At 45.4% G+C, this 19723-nt stretch overlaps 1 protein-coding gene across 1 annotated transcript in view; it reads right to left on the minus strand.

Moving 5' to 3' along the window:
- Nucleotides 1-16016, minus strand: part of ASPDH (aspartate dehydrogenase domain containing) — a 34189-nt gene extending 18173 nt beyond the window's left edge. The window contains exons 1-4 of the mRNA XM_075193205.1: nt 15983-16016; nt 15034-15098; nt 5129-5273; nt 3318-3402 (exon numbers count right to left, since the gene is read on the minus strand). Of these exons, the coding sequence (XP_075049306.1) occupies nt 3318-3402; nt 5129-5273; nt 15034-15085 (282 nt within the window). The 5' untranslated portion in view covers nt 15086-15098; nt 15983-16016. The remainder of the gene's footprint in view (nt 1-3317; nt 3403-5128; nt 5274-15033; nt 15099-15982) is intronic.
- Between the last annotated feature and the right edge of the window lie 3707 nt (nt 16017-19723).

A 19723-nucleotide genomic window follows, 5' to 3' on the forward strand; every position in this document is an offset into this window, starting at 1 on the left:
GTTCCTCACATCCATATGGTAGTGATGGAGCGGGACCAGGGCTATGCCTGAACATTGGGTTCCTCACATCCATATGGTAGTGATGGAGCGGGACCGGATCTATGCCTGAACATTGGGTTACTCACATCCATATGGTAGTGATGGAGCGGGACCGGGGCTATGTCTGAGCCTTGGGTTCCTCACATCCATATGGTAGTGATGGAGTGGGACCGGGGCTATGCCTGAACATTGGGTTCCTCACATCCATATGGTAGTGATGGAGCGGGACCGGGGCTATGCCTGAACATTGGGTTCCTCACATCCATATGGTAGTGATGTAGCGGGACCGGGGCTATGCCTGAACATTGGGTTCCTCACATCCATATGGTAGTGATGGAGCGGGACCGGGGCTATGCCTGAACATTGGGTTCCTCACATCCATATGGTAGTGATGTAGCGGGACCGGGGCTATGACTGAACATTGGGTTCCTCACATCCATATGGTAGTGATGGAGCGGGACCGGGGCTATGCCTGAACATTGGGTTCCTCACATCCATATGGTAGTGATGTAGCGGGACCGGGGCTATGCCTGAACATTGGGTTCCTCACATCCATATGGTAGTGATGGAGCGGAACCGGGGCTATGCCTGAACATTGGGTTCCTCACATCCATATGGTAGTGATGGAGCGGGACCGGGGCTATGCCTGAACATTGGGTTACTCACATCCATATGGTAGTGATGGAGCGGGACCGGGGCTATGCCTGAACATTGGGTTACTCATATCCATATGGTAGTGATGGAGCAGGACCGGGGCTATGACTGAACATTGGGTTACTCACATCCATATGGTAGTGATGGAGCGGGACCGGGGCTATGCCTGAACATTGGGTTCCTCACATCCATATGGTAGTGATGGAGCGGGACCAGGGCTATGCCTGAACATTGGGTTACTCACATCCATATGGTAGTGATGGAGCGGGACCGGGGCTATGCCTGAACATTGGGTTCCTCACATCCATATGGTAGTGATGGAGCGGGACCGGGGCTATGCCTGAACATTGGGTTCCTCACATCCATATGGTAGTGATGGAGCGGGACCGGGGCTATGCCTGAACATTGGGTTCCTCACATCCATATGGTAGTGATGGAGCGGGACCGGGGCTATGCCTGAACATTGGGTTCCTCACATCCATATGGTAGTGATGGAGCGGGACCGGGGCTATGCCTGAGCCTTGGGTTCCTCACATCCATATGGTAGTGATGGAGCGGGACCGGGGCTATGCCTGAACATTGGGTTCCTCACATCCATATGGTAGTGATGGAGCGGGACCGGGGCTATGCCTGAACATTGGGTTCCTCACATCCATATGGTAGTGATGGAGCGGGACCGGGGCTATGCCTGAGCCTTGGGTTCCTCACATCCATATGGTAGTGATGGAGCGGGACCGGGGCTATGCCTGAACATTGGGTTCCTCACATCCATATGGTAGTGATGGAGCGGGACCGGGGCTATGCCTGAACATTGGGTTCCTCACATCCATATGGTAGTGATGGAGCGGGACCGGGGCTATGCCTGAACATTGGGTTCCTCACATCCATATGGTAGTGATGGAGCGGGACCGGGGCTATGCCTGAGCCTTGGGTTCCTCACATCCATATGGTAGTGATGGAGCGGGACCGGGGCTATGCCTGAACATTGGGTTCCTCACATCCATATGGTAGTGATGGAGCGGGACCGGGGCTATGCCTGAACATTGGGTTCCTCACATCCATATGGTAGTGATGGAGCGGGACCGGGGCTATGCCTGAACATTGGGTTCCTCACATCCATATGGTAGTGATGGAGCGGGACCGGGGCTATGCCTGAACATTGGGTTCCTCACATCCATATGGTAGTGATGGAGCGGGACCGAGGCTATGCCTGAACATTGGGTTCCTCACATCCATATGGTAGTGATGGAGCGGGACCAGGGCTATGACTGAACATTGGGTTACTCACATCCATATGGTAGTGATGGAGCGGGACCAGGGCTATGACTGAACATTGGGTTACTCACATCCATATGGTAGTGATGGAGCGGGACCGGGGCTATGACTGAACATTGGGTTACTCATATCCATATGGTAGTGATGGAGCGGGACCGGGGCTATGCCTAAACATTGGGTTCCTCACATCCATATGGTAGTGATGGAGCGGGACCCGGGCTATGACTGAACATTGGATTCCTCACATCCATATGGTAGTGATGAAGCGGGACCGGGGCTATGCCTGACCCTTGGTTTCCTCACATCCATATGGTAGTGATGGAGCGGGACCGGGGCTATGACTGAACATTGGGTTCCTCACATCCATATGGTAGTGATGGAGCGGGACCGGGGCTATGACTGAACATTGGATTCCTCACATCCATATGGTAGTGATGGAGCGGGACCGGGGCTATGCCTAAACATTGGGTTCCTCACATCCATATGGTAGTGATGGAGCGGGACCGGGGCTATGACTGAACATTGGATTCCTCACATCCATATGGTAGTGATGAAGCGGGACCGGGGCTATGCCTGACCCTTGGTTTCCTCACATCCATATGGTAGTGATGGAGCGGGACCGGGGCTATGACTGAACATTGGGTTCCTCACATCCATATGGTAGTGATGTAGCGGGACCGGGGCTATGCCTGACCCTTGGTTTCCTCACATCCATATGGTAGTGATGGAGCGGGACCGGGGCTATGCCTGACCCTTGGTTTCCTCACATCCATATGGTAGTGATGGAGCGGGACCGGGGCTATGACTGAACATTGGGTTACTCACATCCATATGGTAGTGATGAAGCGGGACCGGGGCTATGCCTGAACATTGGGTTCCTCACATCCATATGGTAGTGATGGAGCGGGACCGGGGCTATGCCTGAACATTGGGTTACTCACATCCATATGGTAGTGATGAAGCGGGACCGGGGCTATGCCTGACCCTTGGTTTCCTCACACCCATATGGCAGTGATGGAGCGGGACCGGGGCTATGCCTGACCCTTGGTTTCCTCACATCCATATGGCAGTGATCCTCCTTATCTATACATAGTAAGGGTTGTACACTGATTTTTTAGTATTATACCTTTCTTTGTATATCGGTAAGAATAATAAAGCAATGTGTGTTGTAGAGAGAGACAGGACTAAGTGCTGGGCGCATCGACTAAGGGTATATTTACCTACCATACCTCTGAAGATTACTATGCAGCGGCCATTTTACCTCAATTCCCATTGCAGTAGTATATATGTTCCCCGTGTTACGACAGAAAATAGAATACATAGAACCAGGAAACGTTTATGTTCTTTACCAGTAAATTTGCTGCAGATAAGAATTGTTCTCCATAGTCTCTTGTTATAGAGGGATGAGCCACTTCTACAATCACATCCGCATTGCTATAATGAAATAAATGCAGAAAGTGGATTATGTTGCATGAAATGTATAAATTATAATCAAGTAGAAGTCTCAAATTAGAAGAAATGAGTGTTGACTTTATACAAATTTCTTTTCTTTTGCAGATGAGTTTGGAAACATATTCATTGGATCACACAAGCAATGTTGTAGGGATTAAAGTGAGGGCAGAGGGAAAAAGGTGCAGAGACAAAAGTGGGGAACTAAGAAGTGTTTCTGTCCCCCTAAATATATCTACTGAGACAGTGAAAGTGGTAGGTAGCACTAGACAGATGCCTATCACTCAGACATCATCAGTTATTTTTCATTCCTATTCATTACATAGAGGATCGGAAAACTAGGTCAGTGCTAGAAAAGTATTCAAATAATAAAAACCTTTATAGGTAAATTCAATTCATTTTTCTCTGAACTTAAGGAACGTATAAAGCTGACGTAGCATCTGAAATGATCTCCCATCCACAACCTCCATTCAGCAAAATTACCTTAGTAAAATGCTAGTAGTGGTAGTAATGTCTAATAATAATCTACAATTAGTAGTAGTAACAACCATTTGCATTCTGAAAAACACTTGAATTTTGTGACAGCTGAGATCTGTGATCTCCTTTCATTGGGATGTAGTCAATCTCTCTACGCTGAACTTGTCGACATGTTCAGTGTGTCTACGTAGCTAAAATGGCATCATTGTAACTGTCGATAGCCACAATTTTGACATTCAAACGTCAATGTCATAGTCTGCCAGACCGGTCATCACAATACCCTACAATGATTTCCCACAACCTCAGCGCTGAGGACCATGTTCTAAATAGACACATCGGCTGTTATTAAGTCATTACGCGGCAGGAGCTCCTCATGATAAGAGCTGGTTTGTGGCAGTCCAAGAATTTTTTTTTTTATGTGGCCAAGCACCGATCCTCTGGATTATTTGCTGTTTTTTTCCAAGTTGCAGGACTAAGGATGTTTTTTGTTTTTTATTTTATTTTATGTCTCCTTCAGGTGTCAAGCTGCCAGATCCCAGGAAGTAATTGTGTTTTACTTTATGTACAAGCATGGATTACAGAGAAAGAACCTCTCTCTTTACACCTCCTAAGAGGCATATGTGTAGATTAACATGTGCCCCCATCCATCTACCCCTCCTATATGCACACTTATTATCACATTATCATAGTTGGTGTAAGCTTTTTGGGGTAGGAAGTAATTCCATATGTGCTTCATCCGCCTGCTGTTGCCCTTGTAGTTTTCTAGAGCATCAATGTCACCAACCAGCCGGACGTACGGCCCTCGGGGCTGCACTTCTCTTGCTTGTCCGTGGCACGGACCTTCCTTATCATGAGCGAAGTTCATCGACCATTATATGCAGTTTTATGAGTCTTTACTACAGATCCTCCAATTTACCTGAATCTAGGGAGGATGTAAGTGAGTATTCTCATCCTATCATCCAACTCAGATCGCCAGCAATATAAACCATCTTATATTATATAGGTTAAATAGGAACGTATAGATCTGAGGAACGGGCACAGGGAAGTAGACGCGTGAATTTTTCCATATCTTTATTACTTTTGGAAGTTTAGTTGTTTTTTTTACTCTTTTTAGGATATTTCAGAAACTACATTCATGTGTCCCTTAGTCCTTACCGGTCATTGGATAATGAGATATAGTTCTACATCTACTGGTTTTATACAGGCCCAATTCTTCTACAAATGGGTTTATTACCGTTTCTCAAACTCGGACAGATCATGGAGTTGGAGATGTGACTCCACTGCCCCTTCCATCTTCTCTATGGTCCTGTTCCAGACAAACGCTAACTCCAGATGGTATCTGTCACCTTCTTTTAGTATTTGGTTGACCAGGTAAATGCCTGTGACAAAAATAATAGTAATACAATAACAGAAATGTCACCAATAGTAATCTGAATGGTACCATGTTATATACATGCGCAATAACTAAGTACATGAAATACCAGTAAGGATGTTTACATATAACATAGAGACATGCACTTTGGGCAATAAGGACCTAGGTAATTAGTAAATATTGTCCTCTAATCCCTATATAAGGGGATAAGAGCCATTAAAATGCTTTACATTATTATTATGGTAGATTCATAAAGCACCACAGTGCTCTGCAGCTCCATACAGTAGGGAAAACCGGGACATACGTAAAACCGGGACATACGTAAAACCGGGACATATATTAATCGGACACATACAAGGCAGACATGGAAACAAAGGGTATGAAGGACCCTGCTCCTTAGAGAACTTACACTGTATGTGGAAGAGGACAGAGCTGAAACAAGAGATAGTTGCATAAGGCAGAAATAAGAAAGTGAAGACAATATAAACACAAGGTTACAAATAAACTGTTGTTGAAGAAACTACACATCTCTCCTAAACTCTCATTTAAGAAAAATCTAAAATAATTTTTATTGAATACAGTGCAATAGAAAATGAAGCAGTGGCCTTTAGCTACTGTAATGTAGACCCAACACTTCAACCCTCTTTCTCCCTCTGAAAAATCAAGTCTCAGCTATACAACGTTTTATTTACAGATACCATAGAGAAAATATATGATATATAGTGTCAGTAAAAGCCTTGACAACTACAGTGTCTATATCTGTGTATCTATATATATATATCACAATGTTGCATTTCAAACAATAGAACATGTATACATACATGCCACTGGGAGATCTGGGGGAGAAGTCATGTGACCGGGGGTAGGAGGGGGCATGACGACGTTGTTGCGTCACCATAGCCCCGCACCCACTATAAAATGTCGAAATTCACGACATTGAATAGCGGGGGCGGGGCTTAAATGCGTCAGTAAGCCCCACCCCTCACCATTCAATGCCATGAATTTTGGCGAATGCGCAAGGTTTGCCTACTCTTACGGGAGTCCGGGAGGACTTGCCAAAATTCGTGAGCCTCCCGGGAATTCCGGGAGAGTAGGCAAGTATGCATGTATATTATAATATGTATATAAATGGCATCCGATTCTATATTGTTATTGTGCTGATTAAATCTAATGTAGTTGTTTACAATCTATACCTAAAGCAAAGTATGTATTATAAAGTGTATTATCATAAAGCCATGAATGTATATGTTGGATATACTAAATGCATAAATATGTGCTTCTACAAAGTCTCTATAATGTTAATACTACAAAAATAATGAAAAAAAAGCTGCCATGTGTTATTAACCATCGAACCTACTGAAGAATTGACAGTCGCCCTATAAATGACATAATCGCTAGAATGCAATAAAAGTGACTTAAGGGCCTGATTCATCAAGACACGTATCATGCGCAAAATCACTCAGCGCATGCCCAGAAGCGTCAGATACGGCTGTGGACGCACCCCTGTTCTGTGCGCTTACAAGCACAAGAGATATTTACTAAGGCCTATGATTTTGGGGAGTGAATTGGGCGTGGAAGGGGTGTTTTGCCATCGTTAATGTGCAATAGGGGCGTGCCAAACTCGAGCACATGCAGCCACGTCCGAATCAATCCCTACGCAGTTCTCTTGCTCCACCTAAGGGACTGGTCGAAGTCTCGATCAGTAATGATGGCAGTCTTGTGTGCAGCTATTACATCAGTTTGCAATCACAAGCAACTGTAAAAATTATTTGTATGTTCAGTAGACATTAACAACATTCTAATAAATGTGTTTCATAGGAAAATGTTTTTAACTGTTTTATCATTAATACCTTTATTATTACCATGTGACATTAATTCTATACTTTTTCTATTTTTCTGTTCGTTGTTTTGCAAATTTATAATCCATATAAGTATTGGACGTATCCTGCAGTAACTTGTGTAGTGGGGCAATCTTGAGATCCGTGAGGCCACAAAGCCTAAATATGTATGTAGAATACTGAACGCAAGTTACGTTCAAAATGTGTGGCCTCCACCTCTGGGACTCCTCACCTCTGGGACTCCTCACCTCTGGGACTCCTCACCTCTGGGACTCCTCACCTCTGGGACTCCTCACCTCTGGGACTCCTCTCCTCTAAGGGTCTCCACCTCTGGGGCCTCTGGGACTCCTCACCTCTGGGACTCCTCACCTCTGGGACTCCTCACCTCTGGGACTCCTCACCTCTGGGACTCCTCTCCTCTAAGGGTCCCCACCTCTGGGGCCTCTGGGACTCCTCACCTCTGGGGCTTCTCACCTCAGGGTTTCCTCACTTCTGGGTCCTCTGGGACTCCTCACCTCTGGGACTCCTCACCTCTGGGACTCCTCACCTCTGGGACTCCTTTCCTCTAAGGGTCCCCACCTCTGGGGCCTCTGGGACTCCTCACCTCTGGGGCTTCTCACCTCAGGGTTTCCTCACTTCTGGGTCCTCTGGGACGCCTCACTTCTGGGGCTTCTCACCTCTAGGACTCCTCTCTAAGGGTCCCCACCTCTGGGGCCTCTGGGACTCCTCACCTCTTGGGCTCCTCACCTCTTGGGCTCCTCACCTCTGGGACTCCTCACCTCTGGGACTCCTCACCTCTGGGACTCCTCACCTCTGGGACTCCTCTCCTCTAAGGGTCCCCACCTCTGGGGCTCTGGGACTCCTCACCTCTGGGGCTTCTCACCTCAGGGTTTCCTCACTTCTGGGACCTCTGGGACTCCTCACCTCTGGGACTCCTCACCTCTGGGACTCCTCACCTCTGGGACTCCTCACCTCTGGGACTCCTTTCCTCTAAGGGTCCCCACCTCTGGGGCCTCTGGGACTCCTCACCTCTGGGGCTTCTCACCTCTAGGACTCCTCTTTAAGGGTCCCCACCTCTGGGGCCTCTGGGACTCCTCACCTCTTGGGCTCCTCACCTCTGGGACTCCTCACCTCTAAGGGTCCCCACCTCTTGGTCCTCTGGGACATCAAACCTCTGGGACTCCTCATCTCTGGGGCCTCTGGAATGTCTCATCTCTAGGCCTCCTCATCTCTGGGGCCTCTGGGACGCCTCACCTCAGGGGCGGATTGGCCATATAACCTATTGGGACTTTTCCCGGTAGGCCGGTGGCCTCAGAAGGCTGCCAAATGTCTTTTCAAAGTTAAAAAAAAAAAAAAGTGGAGCAACCCCCCCCCCCCCCTAGACCAGGAGTGGGGGTCGTGCAGTGGGTTGCTGACCCCTCCACCTGGACCAGCCACCTTCCTTACTGTGGCTGATGCGGATCTATCTCCCTACAGAGGTCACATGGGATGTGTCACATGACAGGTGCTGGCCCATGTGTACAGAGAGAAGTCTCCACAGCAGCTGTAACAAGGTAAGTGTGAAGGAGGGCAGAGTGGGGAGGGGCTGTTATATGTGATGGAGGGCAGAGGGGGTCTGTTATGTGTGAAGGAGGGCAGAGGGGGGCGCTGTTATGTGTGAAGGAGGGCAGAGGGGGGGGCTGTTATGTGTGAAGGAGGGCAGAGGGGGGGGGCTGTTATGTGTGAAGGAGGTTGGGGGGCTGTTATGTGTGAAGGAGGGCAGGGGGGGTTGTTATGTGTGAAGGAGGGCAGGGGGGGTTGTTATGTGAGAAGGAGGGCAGGGGGGGTTGTTATGTGTGAAGGAGGGCAGGGGGGGCTGTTATGTGTGAAGGAGGGCAGGGGGGGCTGTTATGTGTGAAGGAGGGCAGGGGGGGCTGTTATGTGTGAAGTAGGGCAGGGGGGGCTGTTATGTGTGAAGTAGGGCAGGGGGGGCTGTTATGTGTGAAGGAGGGCAGGGGGGCCTGTTATGTGTGAAGGGGGCAGAGGGGGGGCTATTAGGTGTGAAAGAGGGCAGAGTGAGGGGCTGTTAGGTGTTAAGGAGGGCAGAGTGGGGAGCTGTTAGGTGTGAAGGAGGGCAGGGGGGGCTGTTAGGTGGGAGGGAATGGGGGGGGTCTTAATATATTGTGTGATATGGGGGAAGGGAGGGAGGTTACCTTAATAGTACATGGCTGGGAGGTAGGCTATTAATTTAATGGTGGAATTTAATATGTAATGGGTGCTATTTTATTTGTGGGGTGGTGGTGGGGCAATTTTATTTATTGGTGGGGCTTTTTTATTTATTGGTGGGGCTTTTTAATACTGGAGTCTATTAAATTAAGATGAGGTGATGGGACTTTTAATTTAATGCTGGGGTGGTTTGGGGCTGAGTTTGGGCAGGAATTGAATTGAATGTGGGACTGAGTTTGGGCAGGAAGGCTAGTAATTAAATGTGAATATTAATTATTGCAGGGGGTGGTTGTGGGAAATGGTTATATTAAATGTAAATGCTATTATGTTATTGTTTGGAGGGAGGGAAATAAGTTTATTTTTTAAATGGGAATACTATTACTTTAATGTTAGGGTTGGTTGGAGCGAAATAGATCTATTTATGAAATGTGAGTACTATTATTTTAATATTGGGGCTGTAGGGAGGCCTAATTATTAAATGTGGGTGCTATTTTGATTTAATGCCAGGGCTGGTTGGAGTTCTCTAAATTTCATGTACCCATTTTCTTTTCCAAATAGGGCCCCCAACATTCCAGGATCCAGACAAGCAGCAACCAGTCTAAAGAAAGCAGCAGCCACAGGTGATGAAAGTGACAAGAACAGGTAGAAGAGAGTAGGACAGTATGCCAACTGTCTGGAATCTTGTGGGGCAGCTCTGAATTTGGGCGTCTGTCTCGCTTAGTCAGGATTTGGTCTGACAACAAGGACAGTTGGGAGGTATGTCCTGCTTCACCGTGTGCTGCTCGTGACGGCCGAGCTGCGTGTACCTAACATTAATGCACACAGTTGTACCTGTGTATTTGTCTAAAATGTATCTAAAATAACCACCTGTCTACTAAACGCCATTACTCTCTCCTAATTCTCCTGGATCTCTTGGCTGCATTTGACACCGTTGACCACTCTCTTCTCAAACAAATGCTGCAATCCCTAGGTCTTCAAGACACTGTTCTATCCTGGTTCTCATCCTACCTATCTAATCGCTCTTTCACTGTTAATTTCTCTGGATCCACCTCTGCTCCGCTTCCTTTATCAGTTGGAGTTCCACAAGGCTCAGTCCTAGGTCCTCTGCTGTTCTCTATCTACACCACTTCAGTATCATCTCTATGTGGATGATACCCAAATTTATCTATCCCCTCCTGATCTCTCGACATCTGTGTTGTCCCGTGTAACTGACTGTCTTTCTGCCATTTCATCAACTCAAAATTTTCTAAACCAGAGTTAATAATATTCCCACCCACCAACAAGAGCATACCTGACATTTCTATTTCTGTTGATAACATGACCCTAAATTCCACCCCACAAGCTCGCTGCCTAGGTGTAATCCTCGACTCACACCTATCCTTTGTTCCCCACATTGACTCTATATCTAAATCATGTTACATACATCTAAAGAACATTTACAGAACTCGCACATATCTCACACAAGACACTGCAAAACTTTAATTCATGCACTTATTATCTCCCGCATTGACTATTGCTATTCCCTCCTTACTGGTCTTCCCCAAAACAGACTCAAACCCCTACAATCTTTTTAGCACGCCGCGGCAAAATTGATTTTCCTTGCAAATCGATATTCCTCTGCTGAATCACTCTGTATGTCCAGGGCCGGATTAACCATAGGGCTAACTGGGCTACAGCCCAGGGGCCTATGGCATCCAGGGGGCCCTTGAAAGTGCTCAGCAGCAGTATTGATCAGTCGGGGACGGGGGCCCCCGGCGCGATCAGTGCTGCTGAGCACTTTCACTGCGGTCCTTCTCCGGCGCGCTGTAGTCTCCTTACTGAGGAGATCTCGTGAGTCTCACTCTCACGAGATCTCCTCAGTAAAGAGGACGTACAGCGCGCCGGAGAAGGAGGTAAGTGCCGGGGGCGCGGGCAGCTCGGATCACGAGGGGGGCCCTCACGGGGGAATGGAGGCCCCCTTAGTCCAGGGGCCTCCATTCCCTTAATCCGGCCCTGTGTATGTCTCTGCACTGGTTGCCTGTTTTCTACAGAATCCAATATAAAATACTTTTACTAACCTACAAGGTCATCAACAAAGCTGCCCCAACATTCATCTCTCGTCTCAAAATATTTCCCAACTCGGCAACTCCATTCTGCACAAGATCTGCGTCTCTCATCCACACTCATTACATGCTTCCATTCCCGGTTACAGGACATTTTTCGAGTTGCACCCACTCTATGGAATTCTCTCCCTCGCACAGTAAGACTTTCCTCTGGTCTACAAACTTTCAAGCGTTCTCTAAAAACCCACCTCTTCAGACAAGCTTATAATATTCCTCAACCACCCTCTTAACCTCACTACATTACCCCATTACCATCTGTTACACAATTTCACACAAGACAACTACCCCCTGACCAACATTGTTGTGACAGGATCATTTAGCTTATGAGTCACTTTTACCTTTGCAGTCTGGCTGGGCCAAAATGCAAAATGTAACCTCATGTGTCAATCTCCCATTGTCCCATCGACTGTAAGCTTGTGAGCAGGGTCCTCTCACCTCTTTTTCTGTTTTACCCAGTTTTTTTATTAGTTTGCTGTGTTTGTCCTCCATTGTAAAGCGCTACGGAATATGTTGGCGCTATATAAATAAATACTGATGATGATGATGATGAAGTGCCCCAGGCCCCCCAGAGCCTTATTCCAGCTCTGATGATACTTTAGTGGTTCTTGCATTGATTCCATTACCTGCCTTCTACCTTGCACTGACAATATCATTAATCCTTCCTCCTTTGCACTTACTATATCACCAGCAAGGCCTTGGAATATCTCTCCCCTTCACTTATGCCATTGTCTGCCATCCCTCCCTGCACTATTATTAATCCAAACCACCATCAATCACTGGGCACATTTAGGGCTCATACAAAATTGTTAAAAAGTGTTTTCTTGCAGATGCTTGAAGCATTTCCCCTTTGTGGTGATCGCACTGGATAGCCATTTATTATAAGGTTTATTTTTAATGCACTTTTTAAAACACACAGTACACATTATTATATATTAAAGAGAGAGGTTTGTCTGGTAGTCTGCATCTAATGACATCAGGGGAAGATGTAACAGTGCGGTGAGGTGCTCATATGCTGCTCTATGTTTTGCAATAGTTGAACTTATTAAACAAAGTCAGATATGTTTCTATGAGGGGAATATTGAAAGAATGTGTTAGTAGCAACTAAACAAGTTTGAGCACAGAGACATAAACCAGTCGTAGATAATGCAAAAGGATTCATGTATTTTTATAGCACAGGACTGGCAGCTTTTTCCCTGCATTGCTTTAGAAATGACCCACTGTGTCTTAAGTCATCACATCTAGGTTTTCCTGAATGTTACTACAACCAAATTCTAGTAGTTCTAAACCCCACCTACTTTTGTGTTGGCCCCACCTACAATTGATTTGGTCCCATCCACATGAGGCCACTGCAAGATTTTTTTCCAGGGCCACTTTAAGTTCTCAATCTGCCCCTGCCTCTAGGGCTCCTCAATCTCTGGGGCTCCTGGGACCTCCTCACTTCTGGGGCTCCTCCCCTCTGTAAAACTTTGTTTAAATTTCTAAAATAATTTTAAAAACTAATACTCCCATTCATCTTGGCCACTAACACAATGGGGCTATTCCAGTTGCAATTGGATTCCTCATTGACATCTAGGTCCAACATTTTATACCTGTTTCAAAGCTAGGCATCTAGCTTAAGCAATGCGGTATGGTCTTACTTTCACCACCACCCTGGAGTTGTAACTGTCATGTTCTATAAGCAAGGTACCTCAGAAAACATATCAAGTTTCCTCTGAACCATTTCCTCAGTCTGTCATCTCCGCACTGGTGACAAATTGTCTCTTATGGGAACTTTGGCTTCCTGCACAACTGCGTTTACCAACGTGGTTTTGTGGCTCCTCCCTATCATGCCATGGTTTCAGCAAGTTGATATATGTCTGATTGGGTCTTCTCCTGCCTGACTTTATAATTAACAGGCATCACAGCCTCAATCTCCTCATATGACCCTGCCAATGTGTGCAGAACCTACTCTCTTGTGTGGGTACCAGGACAAGACTTTTGTCACTTGCTTGGGAAGCTCTGATTATTATTATTATTATTATTATTATTATTATTATTATTATTTATTTGTTAGGCGCCACAAGGTGTCCGCAGCGCCATACATAGTACAAACAGTAAACCATACAGGGTTAAACAGTACAGAACAGTAAACACAAAGTACCAGTGCTTCAGAAACTCGGGGACAGACAAATGGAGTAAGGACGGAGCATAAGAACAGGTGCGGAGACACGAGGGAAGAAGTGCCCTGCTCAAACGAGCTTACATCCTAAGGGAGGGTGGACGAAACAGACACGAAAGGGGGCGGTGATACCAGGGGAGAGAGGGAAGAGCGAGCAGAGTAGGTGAGGGGTTAGGTGGATGATTGGTAGGCTTTAAGGAACAGGTGAGTTTTAAGTGCTCGTTTGAAGGAGCACCGCTTGGGAGCGAGACGGATGGAGCGAGAGAGGTCATTCCAGTGTAGGGGGGCAGCTCGGGAGAAGTCTTGGATTCTGGAGTGGGAAGTGGTAATGAGAGTGGAAGAGAGGCGACGGTCAGTGGCAGAGCGCAGGGATCGGGCAGGAGTGTGAATGGTGAGGGGGTCGGAGATGTAGGGGGCAGTAGACTGGGAGAGAGCTTTATAAGTGGTGGTAAGGAGTTTGAAGAGGATTCTGTAGGGGAAGGGGAGCCAGTGTAGGGCAAGGCAGAGAGGGGAAGCAGAGGAGGAGCGGCGTGAGAGAAAGATGAGTTGAGCAGCCGCATTGAGTACAGAGCGGAGGGGGGCGAGATGAGAGAGGGGGAGGCCAGTGAGGAGAAGGTTGCAGTAGTCGAGGCGGGAGATGATGAGTGCATGGATGATTACAGCTGACTTCTTGTAGCTATTTTTTTTTGTCTTGCCTGTGCCTCATGCATATGTTGTTGTACCAACGGGGTGATCTTCCCCAACCTGTCATACAACTGGGACACAAATTGGATCACATTGAGTTCCTAAGGACTCTGTTGCTCCCAACCCTCGTTGAGAACATCCAAAATGCCCCTTGGCTGCTTGGCATACAACAATTCAAATACAACAGTGTTTTTATCTTCCTCCCCAGCGCTACCAATCAAACACAACAAACCAATTGCATCCATATGGAACACCTGTGTGTGTATGTGCTGAAAGAGGAGCCCAGTGTCAGGCGTGGTCCTCGCAGTTCCGCTGCTGTTGGGAACGGACGAACGAATCCTTCGGACCGCAAGCGTCCCGTTGTCTGCATCGTCCTCCTGGTTACGACCTCAGCCTGTCTGACTAATCTGCTGTTCACCTATCTCGCTGGTGACTGTCTTGGAGAAACGCGACCTGCTCACCCTCTGCAGCCAAGTCCATACGTCCTTGCGGTGGTCCCTGGAGAGTATCAGGCGTGCGTTAGACTCTGCTCCTCCCAGTACAGTCACGTCAACACCAGCAAATAGCCTCCATCACACTTCCCTTGTGACAGCCAGGGAAAATATAATCCTGCCTGCAGCCATCTCCTGCTGACTAGTTTTTACCGATTTCCCTATAGGAGAGGTGTGGTAAATAAGCCTCTTTGCCACACTACATAAAACCACTTACCTACATAATATCACCTACCTACATAAAACAACTTGCATACATAACATCACTTACCTACATAACATCACTTACCTACATGTCCATAACCTACAATTCCAATTCTCCGGTTTCTTTCTTCTGACATTTTGCTCTGTCGGCTGTAAAAGGAGAAACATTTTCTTCAAACCTCTTATACCACTTTCATACTGCCGCCCCGGCAATATCCCGGGTTTTTCAAGCCGGGTTTTTGCCGGGGCTCGGAGCGTCCCAGCTCAGAAACACCATTCATACTGCACCTCGGACCCGGGAATTTCCCGGGTTGACCCCATTCATACTGCACAAGTCTGTGCCCTGGCAATTTGTGGGAGTCATCACCAGAGCAGTTTTCATTGGCTGAAAGCTGGAATATGAAAAAAAAAATCTCTCTCTTTCTCTCCTATGCAAAAACCCGGTTTGCACCATTCATAGTGCAGGCGACCCGGGTCCGACCCGGAAATTACCCCTCGATAAATCCCGGGTTGAAGACCTGGGTTTTTAGACCCGGGATTTTTCACTTGTACCATTCATACTGCACCAAGACCCGGGTCGTTTGAGCTCGCCCCGGCAAAAACCCGGGATTTTGGTACAGTATGAATGGGGTATACACTGAATTTGTTTTTGAAATATCTTAAAATGAGGATCTGTCGTTGTTTCATCTCATTCCATGAGGATTTATACAGCCTTGTAATGAAAGATTGATCACAAAATGCCAACACAGTAAGGAGAGCCATTATGTCCTAAAGTCATTTCACCAAAGAATAACACGATATTCAAGAGTTTTATAATAATCTATTGTTCTACTTTATCTGCATCTTAAAGGTACAGAAAATATTTCTGACAGAGAGTTACACAGAAAGCATTTACAGCAATAAAATAATCTGTGTTTTGTATCCTAAAGTCAAATCAAATGTGTTCATGGTGGCAAAAAGGCTAGCACTCTACTTGCTGTATGGTTGGATATGATACAGCACTATAAATATGTAACTAGTAATCTCTATCTTACCTTCTAGGCCAACAGCTCTCTCCAAACTGAACGCAAAGTTTAACATTAGTACTTTGACCCTGCAGTGACTTGTGGGACTATTTACCTTTGTAGTTAATAATTCTTTTTCTCAGTGTTACCATTCTCAATAAACAGTGGATGCAATAATCCTGGGACCCACGTTGGATATGCTTTTTAATGTAATGGCATTTAGTATCTGTCTGGTACCCTAAACACCACACAATAATGGCATCACTATTCTAAACACTAAAGATCTTCAAAGTGTGTGTGTGTGTGTGTATATATATATATTAGTGTGTATGTATATGTGTGTATATATATATATATATATATATATATATATATATATATATATATATATATATATATATATATATATATATATATATATTATGAGTGTAACCAATAGATGCATGGTAGCAAGTGGACACAAACCAAGTCTACCACTTAGAAGGCGAAATGTGTTGGGTCACACCCTACTGCCCACTGTATAATCTGTAGGAGACCAGTCGTTAGTTTTACAGAATGCAAGTCTGACTAACAATTCATATCTTCTGACTGTCCTGATCCGCGGAGCTCTGCAGCAATGGGTAGTGTGGTCGGATCACATACAAATAACTTATTGTATAAATATATTTCAATTATTAGCGCAGTGTGCTAATTTATATCATTGGAAATGTACTGATTTTGATACTGTGCTATATTTCTGTATTAGCAATGTACTGATTTCTGGTGCAATAGGCTTATGCCAGGGGAGAAAATGTGTTTTTGCGTTACTGTCTGAAGGCAGGTAATCTCATGTCGTGACGTTTTGATGTGTGAGTGTCCAACACACCCCTTAGCCTGAAGGTCCAGCAGGATAATATATAGACCCAGCCATGTACATCGTATTACATTGTATTTCCTCATCGTTGTAACATCTATGAGGCAAATGCAGAAAGACAGTGGTTTTCAAACGATAATGCTGTAAGAAATAGGTGAGAAAAAGCAATGTACATTATTATTATTATTAATTTTTATTTATAGGGCGCCACTAGGTGTCCGCGGCGCCGTACAGGGACAGACAAGATTACAATACGAGGTGAGACAGCACAGAATAGTAAACAATAATCACAGTAACTCGGTGAGCTCAAGGCACAGCTAGAGGGGAGGGAAGAGGGGAAGGTCAGCCAGCAACGGCACTTAGGAGGGAGGGCACAGATGAGAGGGAGACCCCCAGGGGGAAGAGAAGGGAGCGAGAGGGGACGCGGGAAGAGGGTCCTCGAGGAGGAAGGCAGGGTAGCTGGCGAGCAGAGTTAAAAGTGGTGAAGACAGGAGGAGAGAAAGCCCTGCTTAAAGGAGCGTACAATCTAAGGGGAGGGGTGGACTGACAGAGAACACAGGGGAGAGACGGAGGATAGGGATAGGGGAAGGGAAATGGAGGGGAAGAGTCAGAAGAAAAGGTAGGAAGTTAAGTGGGAGACTGGAAGGCTTTAAGTAAAAGGTGGGTTTTTAAACACCGTTTGAAACTGGACAGATTGGGGGAAGTTCTGATGGAGGGAGGGAGTTTGTTCCAGTGGAGGGGGGCAGCGCGGGTGAAGTCTTGGATACGCGCGTGGGAGGAGGTGATCAGGGGGGAAGAGAGGCAACGGTCATTGGCCGATCGGAGAGGGCGGGATGGAGCATGAATAGAGAGGAGGGAGGAGATGTAGGGTGCTGTGGAGTTGGCGAGGGCCTTGTATGTGAGAGTGAGGAGCTTGAACAGGATTCTGTAGGGTAGGGGGAGCCAGTGAAGGGATTGGTAGAGGGGGAGACAGAAGAGGAGCGGCGAGAGAGGAAAATTTGGATGTCCTCATCCTAGAGATGGTATTGGAGGCCAAATGACCAAATTAGTACCACAACACTAAAGATGTACAACATATTGGCAAAAAATGAGCCTTGTGAAACCTCAATAGAGAGTGAGAGTGGAAGGGAGAGTGTGCCAGAGGTGGGTACAGAGGTGGGTACAGAGGTGGGTACACCACAGGAGCGGTTAGAGAGGTAGGAAGTGATCCAGGAGAGAACTGTGTCTAGATGGACAATGGAGTGAAGGATGTGTAGGAGAAGAGGGTGTGTTCAGTGTCCAAAGCAGCAGAGTTACAGGAGAATGAGTATTGCAAAAATAAAATATTAATATTTATTGACACAATTACAGTAATCAAAGGAAACATGAAAACAAAAAGATACCAACTCCTCTGTAAGTTAAAAACATATGAATGTTTGTTTCATCCCATTGGTTAGAAGTGTTGCAAGGCAGGTCATGCTGGAACCCATAATGCCTGTCTTCCTTCTGTGTTTAAAATATAAGAGAAAAAGCAACCAACCTTAGGCCATTTTAAAATTAAAAATTAGTTGACTGTACTTTGTACACACCTGTACTTTTAAGCAGTAAAATCTACAGTTTGTTGCTTTAACTGTAACACGTGGCCCCCAATAACCTAAAAGGAATAACATAACTAGATACTTACAAGCTACAAAAGGAAACTCCTCCTTGATCCTTCTGCATGAAATGAAACCTGCCAATCCTCCTTGATTACTGAAAACTTTTCAGGTGAGGCAGCTAGGTTTCATGTTTGTGTTTATTTCTGATTGCGAATTAATCTGATATGCATTAGCATACACTTTATGTTCATTTTACAAAACAAAACATGATCCTTTGTTATTAAGAAGGTGTGTGTAATTGTTAATTTAATTATGGTCATTAACGATTTAGGATGCCCACTAGTGCCTGTGTTGTATGTATGTTTGTTTTAATCGGAAGTATTCCTTACTGGTTAGAGACATGAGCTGGCAACAGCAGGGTCATGAGTTTGAATCCAGACTCATGCCTGTATCTGTGTAGACTTTGTATACCCCCATGTTTCTGTGGATTTACTCCAATGTGTCACTTATAGAAGAGTACGCTAGTGTATGGTTAGAGTATCGTACATATTTTTGATTGCAAATTATTAGCCGTTACATTCGCATCCATGTTAATTTACATTTATAAATTTCCTATGACACATTTTTCTTGATGGAGAACAAGAGAATGTGTGTGTGTAATTCTTTATTGTTTATCCTTAAACCTTCATGTTGGCAGTAATGCATGTGTTGTGTTGGGAATTTCCATATCCAAAAATTTACCAAGGATGTACCAAGGATTTAGGGCTCCAATACTTATTTTTAGAATTGATAATATTTGATTGTTACATTAATTAAAATTGTTAAAGTAAAACTGTTTGTTATGAGACAAAGGAAAAGGAAGGAAGTAAAAGCTGATGTTCAGCTTTTCCTTCTAGTCTATTTCATGCACATACTGTTTCCACTTACACGTTGGTTTAGTGGTTAGACAATCCCCTTTTCATCAGTGGGTTCAGTTGTTTGATTCCTGCTACATTTTGTGGAATATGGCTAAATGGCATGTTGATAATTGTATGCAGCTACAACACAGAGAAGCATCTGTTCCAAAAAACTGGATTGCAAAGACATAGGAAATATCCACAGATGAAAGCTAAGAAAACCTAAGTGCCCCCCCTCCCCCCCCAAAAAAAACCCCAAAAAAACAATTTGAAGTACAATTATTACTATTATAATTATTATTATTATAATTATTATTATACATGACTGAACTTCCATATACAAAACTTAAAACTGTGTATGTGCCAAGGATTCATGTCTATAATATTTCAAAGTGTAATTATTGACATTAAAAAAAAATTAAAATGGGAAACAAGCTTGTTATGA

This window comes from Mixophyes fleayi, chromosome 12, assembly GCF_038048845.1.
Source record: "Mixophyes fleayi isolate aMixFle1 chromosome 12, aMixFle1.hap1, whole genome shotgun sequence".
NCBI classification, from domain to species: domain Eukaryota; kingdom Metazoa; phylum Chordata; class Amphibia; order Anura; family Limnodynastidae; genus Mixophyes; species Mixophyes fleayi.